Source organism: Anastrepha obliqua, chromosome 4 (assembly GCF_027943255.1).
Source record: "Anastrepha obliqua isolate idAnaObli1 chromosome 4, idAnaObli1_1.0, whole genome shotgun sequence".
Classification (NCBI taxonomy): Eukaryota; Metazoa; Arthropoda; class Insecta; order Diptera; family Tephritidae; genus Anastrepha; species Anastrepha obliqua.
Window position 1 is genome coordinate 25,176,548 of NC_072895.1, and position 16,806 is coordinate 25,193,353.

The following is a 16,806-nucleotide window of genomic DNA, read 5'->3' on the forward strand; positions in this document are numbered from 1 at the left end:
TTATAACCGGCCAAGGCCTGTGACAGCAACGTTTCCCATATAGGTATATGTATGTATAGATACTTTTATGCTGCTTCAACAACAACAACATGAACACCACTTATTCATATGCCCCATCAAACCTACTCACCTAATACCAGCTTGCTTCTGGACCCAACCTGTCGAAACCACACGTTTTCTGGGTCTACTGTTAGATGAGAAGACGACCAATAACTACATCGAATTGACAGGGTTTTTTTTGTTGGGATAGACTAGCAAGGACAGCACTCAGACACAATTAAATCCATTGTACTGCACTCTTATTCCCTTTTTAATTTTTTTAAATCTACTCGACCACTGAAGAAATCTGAGTGAATCTTGTGGTGTCAAGGAGCCAAGGTGGGCGCTTCTTAGTCAAAGCCGAAGACCTCCAGCTTGATTCGACCGAAGGCGGGGCAGACGCACAGATAGTGGTCCGCCGTCTCATCCTCCTCTTCACAAGCTGGGCAGAGCTCACTATCTGAGATACCTACCTTTTCCATGTGCTTCGCCCATAAAAAGTGGCCCGCCATCAGTCTAATGAGCTGGCTACAGTCTATTTTGCTTAATGACAGGAGGATCTGCCACAGTTCGTCGGACTTGACAGGTAACATCAGTTTTGTCCATCTGCAGCCTCTCTCAGCCTGCCAAGTTCGCTTGTGGTTTGAAGTAATCCGTTTGCTAACCGCGGCTTTGATGGCTGCTGAAGGGAGTGGCAAAACGGGCCAAGAAATTTGACAGCAGAGCCCATTCACGATACCCACGTGTCCCGGGACCCATGTTAGCATCAGGCTATGATGTCTACCGACATAGTTGAGTTGTAAATCTAGACAGCTTGGCTGTTGCTGCAGACACATATAGATCTTTTTTCCACAACAAAGTTCATCGCTTTTTGAACAGCACACACCTCCGCATGAAACACAAATATTTTTTTTATAAGCAATTTAAGGCTGAAATTTTGGTCAAAAATCGATTTTTTTTTTTGGAGAAACCGCCATTTTGTCTTATTGCTTATTCCTTCGATTAATTACTAACATTTTTTAACATTATTTTAACGAAATCTGTTTGGTGTTTTAATTTGAGAGGATCCAGTTCAGAGATATGGTAGTCACTGCAAAAAGTCTCTATTGAGAGGAGCTCCCGGATATCAGCTGTAGCACCTTTCCAAATACATATTTTTACTAATACTAAGTCTAATGGATTGGTGCGTGACTACCATTCGGAATTCAGAGAGAACGCAGGTTCGAATCTCGGTGAAACACCAAAAATTAAGAAACAGTGTTTTCTAATAGCGGTCGCCCCTCGAGTGTATTTCTGCCATGAAAAAGCTCCTCATTAAAAAATATCTGCCGTTTGGAGTCGGCTTAGAACTGTAGGTTTTGGAACAACATCAAGACGCACGCCTCAAATAGGAGGAGGAGCTCGGCCAAACACCCAAAAAGGGTATACGCGCCAATTATATATATATATACATATAAGTCTTAAAATACAGTTAAAGGATAACATAATATGTCCACAAATTTTTAGATCAAGAAATTTAAAAGTTTTCTCAGAAAAAAATCTGGAAAATTCGCTTTTTTTCGGCCTTCTTACTGTATATAACCACTAAAATCATGCGCGTAGAGCAAAAAATTCGAAAAGATAAAACATTTTTTTATGTCATCGATAAAAATGACAGAAATAAGTGGCCCTAAGGTGTTCCCTTGGGGATCGATTTTTACCACGCACCGTCTGTCTGTCAAATATGACTTAAGAGATTGAAGAATCTCGTTCTTTACTAGAATCTCGCGTGACACTTTGTCAAACGCCTTAGAGAAGTCAGAGTAAACGCAACCAACTTGGAGTCCTTACATACAGAATTCGCTAAAAACAGCAAGATTAGTTGCTGCAGAGCGGCCAGTTACAAGTTGGGTTAATTAAAGACTTAAACGCAAAATAAACTGTGTCCTTAACAATGCATTCAAACAGTTTAGAGATGCTCGATAGCTTGGGAATCGGCCTATAATTACGTACATTACTTTTTCTTCCGCTTTTGTATTTCAGCAATATTTCTGTTTTCTACTATAATTTTTTGAGTTCTCAAACTCATAAAAAACACCCGATACTATGTAAAAGAGCACTGGAGTTTTTTGCCGGTTAACTTTTAGATATTAACTGTTGGTTTTTTCCGCAGTTTCTTGTGGTCACAATTGAAACCAGGACAAAAGATACCAAAACAGATATTAATAATGCGACTTTCTCGTGTACTTGAGATTTCACACAGAAAGTAGTAGCATGTACACATATATGTACATATGTATGTATGTGTATGCGTTTACAGACGACTACGCAATAAAGGTTAGCTAAAAGTCGCCGGCTTGATTGTGCGATATGCCACCAACAACAATAAGGCTCTAGAATGGCATCAAATAAGAGGCTAATATTTATGTCAATGCGTTGTGCGAATGTACATATGTATGTCCATAACAAAGTACAAAGGTACCAATATGTACCATATCATGTACCTGTGTGAATGTGCGTACCTATTCTCAATCAGCAGTCAAGAGAGAGTGCACAAACTAGCGCAACCTCAACGTGTTGACAGCACGACATACCAGTTTGACATCACAAACACGCACATGACATACTCATATCTGATGAAATATGTGTATTCTTTTATATGGTTGTTTTTGCTGAATCGTTCGTTTTTTTCCTGCACTCTCCAAATTGGCTTTTCCAACAACACCGAGTGTTACACTACAGTTTCAGTTGTTAAGGCACGATCATTAGACGAGGGAAGCCCACGTTAGACTGATACGAGAATACTTCATATATGCCTACTTATGGATGTATGTGTGTAGGTGTTTTGCATCGATAAATATTTTGTATGCAGTGCACATATACATACATACATAGTATAGATTTGAAATTAGCCTTGCTATGCCCACTTGCCTCTATGGCATTTTTCATCTTGGGAATGTCACGTGCGCTTCTTGTCGAATACGGAATACTTTTCATTCTGTTGTATGTTTGTATGTGTGTGGCTCAGCATGTTTTTTTTTTTGTTTTTGCAAGAAAAGGCTAAGAGGGTCATAATGAGTATTTTTATGCAGCAAGTCAAAAATCTTTAACCTGGGGTTTCCAAACGAGGTTGGGGCAACTGCTAATGGTGATGGTAATGGTTGTACGGGTTAGCCTAAGGCCTTTATGCACTGCGACCAGATTGATCTATTGTGCGCCCCTGAAGTTTATGGGCCTGATACTGTAACGATTCGCACAGCACAGCGTTGGTTCGATCGATTTCGTTCTGGTGTAGTAGATGTCGAAGATGCACTCGTATTGGTAGGCCAATCGTCGTAGAGACTGATAAAATTGTTGAAATTATCTAAAGAGACCGGCATGTGAGCATTCGCTCGAGTAGTCAGGAACTACGTGTAGACCACAAAACCGTTTGGAACCATTTGCAGAAGATTGGATTCCAAAAAAAGCTGGGTGTTTGGGTGCCATACGTGTTGACGCAAAAAAATCTCTTGGACCGAATCAACGCTTGCGATTCTCTGCTAAAACGGATCGAATTTGACCCATTTTTGAAGCGGATGGTGACTGGCGATGAAAAGTGGATCACGTACGACACCGCCAAGCGAAAAAGATCGTGGTCGAGAAGCGGCGAGCCGGCCCAAACCATAGCCATGCCCGGATTGACCGCCAGGAGGGTTTTGCTGTGTGTTTGGTGGGATTGGAAGGGAATTATCTACTACGAGCTGCTCAACTATGGGCAGACCCTTAAACGGGTCCTCTACTGTGAGAAACTTGACAGTTTGAAGCAGGCGATTGACCAGAAGCGGCCAGAATTGATGTTGAGTTCCACCAGGACAACGCTCGTACTCACACATCTTTGGTGACCCGCCAGAAGCTACGGGAGCTCGGATGGAATGTCCTATCGCACCCACCATATGGTCCGGACCTGGCACCAAGTGACAATCATCTCTTCCGGTCCATGCAAAACGCCCTTGGTGATAGCAAGTTGGCCTCAAAAGAGGCTTGCTAAAACTGGTTGTCTGAGTTTTTTGCAAATAAGAAGGGGGGTTTTATAAAGGGGGGATAATAAAGTTACCTTCTAAATGGCAACAAGTTTGCGAACAAAACGGGGCATATTTGACTTGAATCGGATAATTCTAAGTACGTTAAATAAAGTGTCAAATTTCGATCACAAATACGACATTTCTTTTTCCCCAACCCAATATATAATTGGCGCATATACCCATTTCGGGTGTTTAGCCCAAACCTATCCTCCTATTTGCGGTGTGCGTGTTGATGTTGTTCCACAAACGGAGGGACCTACAGTTTTAAGCCGACTCCGAACGGCAGATATTTTTTTATGAGGAGCTTTTTCATAACCTGCGAGGGGCGACCGCTATTAGAAAAAACTGTTTCTGAATTTTTGGTGTTTCACCGAGATCCGAACCTACGTTCTCTCTGAATTCCGAATGGTAGGGACGCACCAACCCTTTCCTTACTTGCTTGCTTTAATGTTTGTTGAAATGACTCGCTCACATTGAGTCATAGGTTGAAAGTTTTTTCCCACGCAAAATGTTGACCGCCTTTCAGTTGCATGCCTTATGCAAATATTGCAAACTTATTTCCCAAGTAAATGCGGCACTGCTCAAACAACGCAAAATTTATTGAAAAATGTACACTGTTTTAATTATGACCTTTGCTTTCTCTTTGCGTTCACAAGGCGCACAAACAATTATAAATACAATACACACATACTTATGCACAGACGAACATGCATACCGACCGCATCATACGTAGCCAAAGCGAGTGCTCATTATTTCATTTCTGATTTGATTTAAATGCAACATGTGGTGGCGCCTGGACCAATCTGTGGGTATCACGACCTTCACAGCTGCATGAACAGGGTGTTGCAAAATCGGACAACTGCAGTAAGTGCTCTCCAAAACTAAAACTTCGTTTAGCAAAATAAATTCGTAACCATAGAGTTTGCAAAGGAGGCCACATATTTGATATTTTCCTTCAATAAGGATTAGACATCGATGCCATTTAGACCACGAAATGGGTCCGTTGTAAGCCGCAGGGGCTGGGATACATTTCCCTTTCCATATTGTACCATCCTGAGCTTTTTACAAAGCGTAAATGGTTGTTGATACCTAAAGTGTATAGATTAATTATATTCATTAAAAAGTAGGATCTTAAATATCGGTTCCTACTTCTGGCTAGAGCCGGGCATGTGCAAAAAAGGTGTTGAATTGTTTCCAACTCCTCCTCATTCCTGCAGCTACGACAGAAATCATGGATGTAAACGCCTAATCTCCTTGCGTGATTTCCTAAGAGACAATGACCTGTGAGGGCCCCTACTAAGATCCTACTCTACTCAATTTTATAATATTCTCGGACAGATGTAGATATAGTCTTGGCCATGTTTGCCTAGCAATTTCACAGGTATTGGCACTAATCCATCTTTGATTTACAGAACTGATTAGTGCGTCCTTAATAAGAAGCTTACAAGTTGTGAGAGGTACCCCCATAAAATTACTTATGTTTGGCATACAGGTGCCTTCTCTTGCAGGTTGGTCAGCCTCAGCCTGATCTCATTTTTCTTTCCCACCGAAATAAGTGTAGCCATCTGATGCACCCTGTGTCTTATATGCGTTCGATCACCCAAAATCAAGTGCTCATATATTGTATATGTATTGTACATGTATATGTAAGTATTTACTATATGTACTTATGGTCGCAATCTAAGAAATATTTCGCTCAGCTCCATTTACTTTCAACTTAATTATCGTGTTTGTGCTTGTGCTTTTTATTTTTTCGTATTCCACAGACAATCCCCTATCCGTTAAGCAGCTTACGAGTGCGGCCAGGCCGGCAGCAACCAACTGTAGTTAATTATAAAGATGCTGTCGCAGTGGCAGCAGCTTCCGTGGTGGTGTTAATCTAGTTTAAGTATGCCAAAAATAGCCGCAATCCCATCGTGGATCCAACACGGAACGCCCGCGACGCACGGGACGAATCATACGCATCGATTAATGAGCGACTCTGTTTTTGTTTACTTGTTTATGTGAATGCCTGATACTTTACTAGTTTGAGGATAAGTAGATTTACAGGCGGCAATTCATCTGGCGACGTCTAACCATTGCCAATTGCGCCACTCCTTCTTCTTCTTGGTTGTACGAGTATGTGTGTATGTATGTAGTTACAACAAATCTTTGCACTTATCTGAAAGAGGCGATGCAGCGCACTTCAGTTGTGGTTACAATGTGGCTGTTTGCAACGTCCCTTCTGGGACCTTTGAATGGATGTTTTATTTTGAGATTATGTTAAGTGTGCACGTTTTTATTTTTATACATATGTATGTACATATGTATGTATGTAAGTATTTTATATTGGCTTGAAGTGCGTAAAGTGTCGGCAATTCACTTGAGAATCCATAATGCGCAGACAAAATACACGCGAGGGCGATAAATTATTTCTCTTGAAAATATGTAATTATAGAGTAATTAGCTACTTATGTAAATAGACGGTGGCAATGCTGATTAATAAAACCTCAAGGGGACGTGACATTCGCGTGTTGCTGTCCTGTTTGACTTCTGCAGTTGTTGTTTATAGATAACTAGCAAACTCGGCCCCCTTCGCTGGGCACACTAAAATAGAATAGATATGGTTTAGAACAGAAAATATATGATTTTCATATTATTTATTTCTTTATTCTTCATTCAAGCGCTTTGGCATAAACAATATTTTTTGTTTTTCTATTTGTTTTTGAGTAAATATAAAATATAAATTGAAAATCAGGAAAAAAAAGAAGATTGTTTTTAAATTTCAAATCAACGCATATGAATAAACAAACGTCTTTTTTCCTGATCATCCATGAATTTTTCGTTTCAATTTATATGTTTTATTAAGCATTGGAGCTTTTTTAACCATTATCCATTTATATTTTTCAAAAAAAAAAAAACGAAAAAAATTGTTTTTCCACGAACACATAATTTCATTCGGATTTCACATTAAATTCTCAAATTTCGTAAGAAATTATTCACTGTTCCAAACTCCACTCCAAAAAAATTCACAAACAATTTTTACATGTTGCACTTACGTTTTTTCCTTATGGCATCCAAATCAGAAAGAAATATTGACACATTGTAACTCACACTGTCAATTTGACAGTTCAGTTCCGCCCCAAGCTTTAAAACAGTAAGCGACATTATGGCTGGTTCAAAAGAACGCTGTACCCGTTGCCAGTGCTCCGAATTACAACCAAACTTTACGAAACCCATTTTCAATACTTACTTAACAATGTGTGTAAGTTTGGTTTAATTCGGTGCAAAGACACGGCGGGTCCACGTTTTGACATATATTTCGAGACCCTAGTCATCAATAGGTATGAAAATTACCCCGTATTAAAGCACTTATCAACAGCTTTCATTTGATACCCATATTGTACAAACACATTCTAGGGTCCACGATGTGGTCTCTATCTCGAGACGCCAGTCACGAAGCGGCATGAAAAATACTCTGTACTAAAGCATTCACCAACAGCTTCAATTTGATATCCATATTGTACAAACACATTCTAGGGTCCACGTTTTGGTCTCTATCTCGAGACCCTAGTCACGGAGCGGCATGAAAAATACTCTGGACTAAAGCATTCACCAGCAGCTTCCATTTGATACCCATATTGTACATACACATCCGAAGGTTACCCGGGTCCACGTTTTGACCTATATCTCGAGCCCTATTTCCAAAATAAAATATAATTCATGTTACTCGTGGATGATGTAGCTTTCGAATGGTGAAAGAATTTTTAAAATCGGTCCAGTAGTTTTTGAGCCTATTCATTACAAACAAACAAAGTTTTCCTCTTTATAATATTAATATAGATGTATTAAACTATGTTAATGTAAATTTTTATTAAAAAATATTGAAAATTGACAAATTTATGTAATTAAACGTAACGAGTTAAAAACAAATGATTATTAAAAAATATAGAAAATTGACAAATTTTTTTTTTTTTTTTTTAGAATAATTCGCAAACTCGTCCAGCAAGACCCATATCGACTAAGAAAATAAACTTCGATACTGAATGAAAAAGTTCTGTCTGAATGTGTTTCATTAGAACAACCAACTGTCTTTCAAATCGCAATAACGGTAGTTAAGTATTGCACGTTCATAGCTTTAATAGTTTACCGATAAGAAAGTTAACCCTTAACGACCGCTACGGGGACATGAAAAGAATTGCAACTTTGTACATCCCTGGTTTGTTGACCACATAAAATTATAAATCAAGTAAATATGTTGAATTAATATCAAAATAAATCAGATTAAATGTTTAGTTAAAGTTTTCATTCTTATAAACGTTTCAGAATTTCACCTCTAATTTCCCCGACGTCTTATGGGCGAGTATTACAAAAAAGCTCTCGGCCGTTAAGAGTTAATATCATCCATCCACTCATACATTTTACCCAGGAACTTAAAAAAGCACGGTTGTTATACCACAACAAGGAACTGTAACAGTTTGGTTATTATTTCTTGTTTTAAAATGTTTATTTACAATAGACTTAACCACTAATTTAATAAATTTGTTATCTTTGAGTAATTTTGTTTGAAAAAGATACACACCTCAGCTCTGGGTACTGTCGGTGAGGCTTTTTTACTTGTTTGCTTATGATTACCATGTAAAGCTATGTACAAAATAGTGTGATCTCGTGTGAACTATAAGTAAAAATATACTTATGTATGTATGCACTTATGTACAAATGTATGTATAAGTTTAACAATGATATTTTTGCAATATATAATAATAATATATAATATAATATATAATATAATAATAAAAGTATATAAATAAAAATAATCAATCACACAAAAGTACTTGAATACGGAGTTATTTATGTTTAACTTGTTCATTGCGTCTTGGTCAAGATCTTCGCCATAATATAAGCGATTTAATTGAAGGTGGTCCATATCGTCGTTCAGCTTCCGCCACAAAAGCATGGTCCATTTGATCGCAAATTAAATCGAAAAAAATATTTGCAATATTGCTGTGTATCAGCGATTTGAATTCGAAAGCTACTTTGAAATCCACAACACAAGATTGTGGAATGTCCTTCAGACCGGGACTAAATCGCCAATTGCTGCGCAAATAATTGAATAACCTTCCATCGGTGCATTCGGATTTTACCAGCACAGGATTTTGAAGCGAAACATTTGATGTATAACTTTCATTCAGCGGTGGGAAACCGACAACTAGGTCAGCCTTGAAGCCGTCATTACGCTTACTGTGTACTAGTGATTTTTTCACGTAAGGCACAAACTTATAATAGTTCGATACGTCGGCGACCACATCATACATTTCTTGCATCGAGTATCTGCAAATTTGCGAAACGCCAACTTAAGTGAGTAATAGCGGATACAATACACATCTGCACGCTTACCCAATTAACTCCTTTTTGGCATATTCCCGGTTCTTGTTTGTCAGATCACTAAAAGTGAAGAAGTCTCGTTGAGGACAGTTCACGTTTCTGCCGGCAGCTGCGCTACAAAGAGAAGTAAACAAACTTGAAAAAATTAAGTTGCGAATTGCGATTTCCATATCGAGTTCATGTAGACACATTCGAACTGGTACGATATGCTTTGGTAGGGGGTTATATAATTTTCATTGAAATTAGATTTTTGTATGAAATATGTAATACTTACAATTGTGTGTAGGTGCAACCGATAAGTTGCCTATTTGCCAGCAACAATTTTGCGTTCTTGAACATTACGCCACAAAAAATGCCACAGCTACGTGTAAAGGATCTGCCCATCTGGAATTACTATTCACACTACAATAACACACGAATTGTTTTTTTTTTTTTGTTTTGAAAATTTATTATTTATTATTATTTAAAATTTTTATTTTCGTGTTCTCCGTATTCAAGTCAAGTTACAACTGAGCATAATTTGAGCATAATTCAATAATGAATCATGACAACTGATTTCATTTTTTTCAATGAGGTTATGATGTCAGTGAAGGAAATATTTCTGCCGGTTTCACAGTAGTTTCTGTAAAGTGAATTTTAAAGCGTGTATATGTAAAATATCTTATAACTCAAGAACGGGCTCACCTATCCAAACCAAATTTTTAGGCTTTGTTTGGACTATTCAGTAGATGGTTTGTGTTTTGAAATTTTAAGAATCGGATACCAGGGTCTCGAGAAATAGGCCAAAACGTGAACCCGGGTAACCCTAGCATATTCTAGGGATCAGAATAAGAAATTTTGCCGAAGGAACCATACCTCTAAAACGATTTCTGATGTCCCCCAATATGGGTCGAACTTTTTAGTTTCTTTTCTATAACTCACATTCATTCATTTACATATGTTCTGACTAAATAAATTTCTTAAGAGAAAAAATAGATAATATTATAAATAAATAAAAATAAAGCAAATAAAGAAAAAACATAGCCATTTAGCTGATTTTTTCATGTAAAGGCCAAAAATGGTGATATTTTGAAATTGGGGGACATCAGAATTCGTTTTAGAGGTATGGTTCCTTCGGTAAAGTTTCTTATTTTGATCCCTAGAATACGATTTTCATAGAGCAATGAGCGATTTTTAAATCGACCCGCCCTACTGTACATGCAATGCTGTGCCTATGAATGTGCACATATGTACATACACACAACATATATACATATATCCGCATATATACATACATATATAAATTCACAAATTTAAATTTGCTTATGCCATCCTTCTGTGTGCCTGGTAATGAAGCATTTTCTATACATACATATATATACGTATATCTTTTTTCTTCTTCTTTTTGGTGTCGCTTTTTCGTTTCATCGAGTCTCAAATCACTCCCAACGATTCTAAAGAAGTTTTCACTTCAAAATGTCCCATTTTAAAAATAAAGTACTTTCTTTTTTTGATTCTTCATGCAAACTAAATTATATTTTCGTATTATTATATAGTATTATTATGTGTTATTTTATTATTAAAATATAATCATATATTTTTTCGACTAAATCACTGGCACGCATATTTATTGAAATTGGTTAACTGTATAACAGAAATTTGTACGGCAATAAGAGCAGAGTTTTGTGCTTATTTTAAATAAAATATTATAAGGCAGTCAAAAGGTCTGTTCATGAAGCAAATAAATTGTAAAAATTGTAACAAATTAACAAGTTTTGGTGTTCATGTATCCAAAACAATTGCAAAGTAAGGGAGAGTGAGAGAGCAAAATAACATTTCAATTTGAGGGGAAGTAGCAAGTTTTTACTGTATACATTTTGACGTGATAACGTCTTATAATTCGATTTAGCCGGCTGGTCGTTACCTTGCATGAACTGCAAGCGAAAGCGCGGAACGAACGACATAGAGCACAATCGGCCCCCGCATTCGGCAACGTTCGACATCTGCACACCTACTTGAGTGAACATATGTATATATGTATGTATATGCGCATATGTACATATATAAATTCGCATATTTGTATTTGCATATGCCTTCTTCCCGTGTGCATGGTAATGAACCATTTCTCTGTTGCGAATAGGACGATGATAGGAAAAATAGGAAATGAAAGGGAGTGTTTCGAGTGTAAAGTGTCTTGAAAAAGGCAAATCGATGATGTTGCCTCTTAGTGTTTTTGACTTATTAACGTCTGATGCACAATCGAAATTGAACATATCTTTCATGAATTTGAGAAATTTTTCGTCAACTTTCATGTTTGTGTAAATTTAACTTGACCTATTCCATTGCGATTCCATTTACCTCCTCCTCTATATCCATACAAAATATCTATCAAACAAATAAAATTAAAATTTTGTTTTGAAAATTGCAACCAGTACATCAGTATTTTCTTATGACGTTCTCACGTTAAACTATCGTCAGTAAACCGACTTACAGACTTACTTTTTTACTTGTAAGAATTTGCAAGTGAGAGAAACAGTTAAACGCAAAGTAAAAATAAACACGAATTAAAATTTTTCGAATTGAGACAAAATTCTAAATTTAAATTAAAAAAATTGATTAAAATGGAGTATCTAATTTAGATATCCTATATTAAATAGGAATCGGTCAATCATGTAGAGGCATGCACTTCTGAACCACAGCTTCCAGTCACCGCTGCTGCAGTTTGGTTCTTGGTTATTAACTAATTTGGCAATATATGTATGTATATCATATACTTGCATACATGCATATACAGCAGCAAGGAAAATATATAGAAAGCTATGATTGCCACAACAATTCAATTGAAAATTTAATGTTCTTCATCTGACATCGTTGATGAAATAGAATAAATTATTATGGACGAAATAAATCATGTGGTGCTAGGGTCGTTATTTTGCATTATATTTGCTTTATTTTTTAATTTTTTTTTTTTACTTTTTGTGACTTCTTCCCGTCAACAATTTAATAAGGTGAGCTTGCAAATTTTTACTGCTTCGCGTTCATTTAATTTTTTTTATTTTTCTCTTTGAGAGCGAATTCTAGGAAATTAAGGGGGAACGCCACTGTTTGGGGCCAAAAAATAGTCGATTTTTGAGAATTTTTTTTTTGTAAGTAGGAAAGATTATTCGAGGACCGAACAAAAGGCAATTTATTATATCGCACCCTAAATACAAAAGGGGCACAACTCTAAATTTTCCACACTCGAGCTTGACTTGTTTACAGTAGCACAGAAACCAAACTATGTGATATATCACGCTGAAATTTGCCATGTAAGCTTATAACAGTCCTACCAAAAAACAAAAAAATTATTTTTGCCATATGTCATCCGCGGACCGTTTTATTGATACCGTCTCGTTCATATTTGAGCAGAACGTACATTTTGAGTTGTGACCCTTTTGTATTTAGGGTGCGATATACTAGCAAACTCGGTCCCCTTCGCTGGGCACACTAAACTAGAATAGATATGGTTTAGAACAGAAAATATATGATTTTCATATTATTTATTTCTTTATTCTTCATTCAAGCGCTTTGGCATAAACAATATTTTTTGTTTTTCTATTTGTTTTTGAGTAAATATAAAATATAAATTGAAAATCAGGAAAAAAGAAGATTGTTTTTAAATTTCAAATCAACGCATATGAATAAACAATCGTCTTTTTTCCTGATCATCCATGAATTTTTCGTTTCAATTTATATGTCCATTTATATTTTTCAAAAAAAAAAAACGAAAAAATTTTTTTTTTCCACGAACACATAATTTCATTCGGATTTCACATTAAATTCTCAAATTTCGTAAGAAATTACTCACTGTTCCAAAATCCACTCCAAAAAAATTCACAAACAATTTTTACATGTTGCACTTACGTTTTTTCCTTATGGCATCCAAATCAGAAAGAAATATTGACACATTGTAACTCACACTGTCAATTTGACAGTTCAGGTCCGCCCCAAGCGTTAAAACAGTAAGCGACATTATGGCTGGTTCAAAAGAACGCTGTACCCGTTGCCAGTGCTCCGAATTACAACCAAACTTTACGAAACCCATTTTCAATACTTACTTAACAATGTGCTTAAGTTTGGTTTAATTCGGTTCAAAGACACGGCGGGTCTACGTTTTGGCATATATTTCGAGACCCTAGTCATCAATAGGTATGAAAATTACCCCGTATTAAAGCACTTATCAACAGCTTTCATTTGATATCCATATTGTACAAACACATTCTAGGGTCCACGTTTTGGTCTCTATCTCGAGACCCTAGTCACGGAGCGGATGGAAATACTCTGAACTAAAGCATTCACCAACAGCTTCCATTTGATGCCCATATTGTACATACACGTCCGAAGGTTACCCGGGTCCACGTTTTGACCTATATCCCGAGACCCTATCTAGCAATAGGTATCCAAACTATACGGAAGTCATCTTCAATACCTACTTAACAATGTGTGTAAGTTTGGTTTAATTCGGTTCAAAGACACGGCGGGTCCATGTTTTGGCATATATTTCGAGACCCTAGTCATCAATAGGTATGAAAATTACCCCGTATTAAAGCACTTATCAACAGCTTTCATTTGATACCCATATTGTACATACACAACCATAGGTTACCCGGGTCCACGTGTTGACCTATATATCGAGACCCCAGTCACGGAGCGGCATGAAAAATACTCTATACTAAAGCATTCACCAACAGCTTCAATTTGATATCCATATTGTACAAACACATTCTAGGGTCCACGTTTTGGTCTCTATCTCGAGACCCTAGTCACGGAGCGGCATGAAAAATACTCTGGACTAAAGCATTCACCAGCAGATTCCATTTGATACCCATATTGTACATACACATCCGAAGGTTACCCGGGTCCACGTTTTGACCTATATCTCGAGCCCTATTTCCAAAATAAAATATAATTCATGTTACTCGTGGATGATGTAGCTTTCGAATGGTGAAAGAATTTTTAAAATCGGTCCAGTAGTTTTTGAGCCTATTCATTACAAACAAACAAAGTTTTCCTCTTTATAATATTAATATAGATGTATTAAACTATGTTAATGTAAATTTTTATTAAAAAATATTGAAAATTGACAAATTTATGTAATTAAACGTAACGAGTTAAAAAATATAGAAAATTGACAAATTTTTTTTTTTTTTTTTTTAGAATAATTCGCAAACTCGTCCAGCAAGACCCATATCGACTAAGAAAATAAACTTCGATACTGAATGAAAAAGTTCTGTCTGAATGTGTTTCATTAGAACAACCAACTGTCTTTCAAATCGCAATAACGGTAGTTAAGTATTGCACGTTCATAGCTTTAATAGTTTACCGATAAGAAAGTTAACCCTTAACGACCGCTACGGGGACATGAAAAGAATTGCAACTTTGTACATCCCTGGTTTGTTGACCACATAAAATTATAAATCAAGTAAATATATTGAATTAATATCAAAATAAATCAGATTAAATGTTTAGTTAAAGTTTTCATTCTTATAAACGTTTCAGAATTTCACCTCTAATTTCCCCGACGTCTTATGGGCGAGTATTACAAAAAAGCTCTCGGCCGTTAAGAGTTAATATCATCCATCCACTCATACATTTTACCCAGGAACTTAAAAAAGCACGGTTGTTATACCACAACAAGGAACTGTAACAGTTTGGTTATTATTTCTTGTTTTAAAATGTTTATTTACAATAGACTTAACCACTAATTTAATAAATTTGTTATCTTTGAGTAATTTTGTTTGAAAAAGATACACACCTCAGCTCTGGGTACTGTCGGTGAGGCTTTTTTACTTGTTTGCTTATGATTACCATGTAAAGCTATGTACAAAATAGTGTGATCTCGTGTGAACTATAAGTAAAATATACTTATGTATGTATGCACTTATGTACAAATGTATGTATAAGTTTAACAATGATATTTTTGCAATATATAATAATAATATATAATATAATATATAATATAATAATAAAAGTATATAAATAAAAATAATCAATCACACAAAAGTACTTGAATACGGAGTTATTTATGTTTAACTTGTTCATTGCGTCTTGGTCAAGATCTTCGCCATAATATAAGCGATTTAATTGAAGGTGGTCCATATCGTCGTTCAGCTTCCGCCACAAAAGCATGGTCCATTTGATCGCAAATTAAATCGAAAAAAATATTTGCAATATTGCTGTGTATCAGCGATTTGAATTCGAAAGCTACTTTGAAATCCACAACACAAGATTGTGGAATGTCCTTCAGACCGGGACTAAATCGCCAATTGCTACGCAAATAATTGAATAACCTTCCATCGGTGCATTCGGATTTTACCAGCACAGGATTTTGAAGCGAAACATTTGATGTATAACTTTCATTCAGCAGTGGGAAACCGACAATTAGGTCAGCCTTGAAGCCGTCATTACGCTTACTGTGTACTAGTGATTTTTTCACGTATGGCACAAACTTATAATAGTTCGATACGTCGGCGACCACATCATACATTTCTTGCATCGAGTATCTGCAAATTTGCGAAACGCCAACTTAAGTGAGTAATAGCGGATACAATACACATCTGCACGCTTACCCAATTAACTCCTTTTTGGCATATTCCCGGTTCTTGTTCGTCAGATCACTAAAAGTGAAGAAGTCTCGTTGAGGACAGTTCACGTTTCTGCCGGCAGCTGCGCTACAAAGAGAAGTAAACAAACTTGAAAAAATTAAGTTGCGAATTGCGATTTCCATATCGAGTTCATGTAGACACATTCGAACTGGTACGATATGCTTTGGTAGGGGGTTATATAATTTTCATTGAAATTAGATTTTTGTATGAAATATGTAATACTTACAATTGTGTGTAGGTGCAACCGATAAGTTGCCTATTTGCCAGCAACAATTTTGCGTTCTTGAACATTACGCCACAAAAAATGCCACAGCTACGTGTAAAGGATCTGCCCATCTGGAATTACTATTCACACTACAATAACACACGAATTGTTTTTTTTTTTTTGTTTTGAAAATTTATTATTTATTATTATTTAAAATTTTTATTTTCGTGTTCTCCGTATTCAAGTCAAGTTACAACTGAGCATAATTCAATAATGAATCATGACAACTGATTTCATTTTTTTCAATGAGGTTATGATGTCAGTGAAGGAAATATTTCTGCCGGTTTCACAGTAGTTTCTGTAAAGTGAATTTTAAAGCGTGTATATGTAAAATATCTTATAACTCAAGAACGGGCTCACCTATCCAAACCAAATTTTTAGGCTTTGTTTGGACTATTCAGTAGATGGTTTGTGTTTTGAAATTTTAAGAATCGGATACCAGGGTCTCGAGAAATAGGCCAAAACGTGAACCCGG

General features: G+C 36.4%; 2 protein-coding genes across 2 annotated transcripts; both read right to left on the reverse strand.

Annotated features, from left to right (window-relative positions):
* Positions 1-8,504: 8,504 nt before the first annotated feature.
* Positions 8,505-10,066, reverse strand: LOC129244708 (coenzyme Q-binding protein COQ10, mitochondrial-like). The gene is made up of 3 exons (XM_054882501.1): positions 9,718-10,066; positions 9,456-9,557; positions 8,505-9,389 (listed from the first exon to the last, which is right to left on the reverse strand). The coding sequence occupies exons 1-3, from the start codon at positions 9,825-9,827 to the stop codon at positions 8,939-8,941; spliced, it is 663 nt and encodes a 220-aa protein (XP_054738476.1). The 5' UTR covers positions 9,828-10,066; the 3' UTR covers positions 8,505-8,938.
* Positions 10,067-15,080: 5,014 nt separating this feature from the next.
* LOC129244837 (coenzyme Q-binding protein COQ10, mitochondrial-like) lies at positions 15,081-16,515 on the reverse strand. The gene is made up of 3 exons (XM_054882717.1): positions 16,293-16,515; positions 16,031-16,132; positions 15,081-15,964 (listed from the first exon to the last, which is right to left on the reverse strand). The coding sequence occupies exons 1-3, from the start codon at positions 16,400-16,402 to the stop codon at positions 15,514-15,516; spliced, it is 663 nt and encodes a 220-aa protein (XP_054738692.1). The 5' UTR covers positions 16,403-16,515; the 3' UTR covers positions 15,081-15,513.
* Between the last annotated feature and the right edge of the window lie 291 nt (positions 16,516-16,806).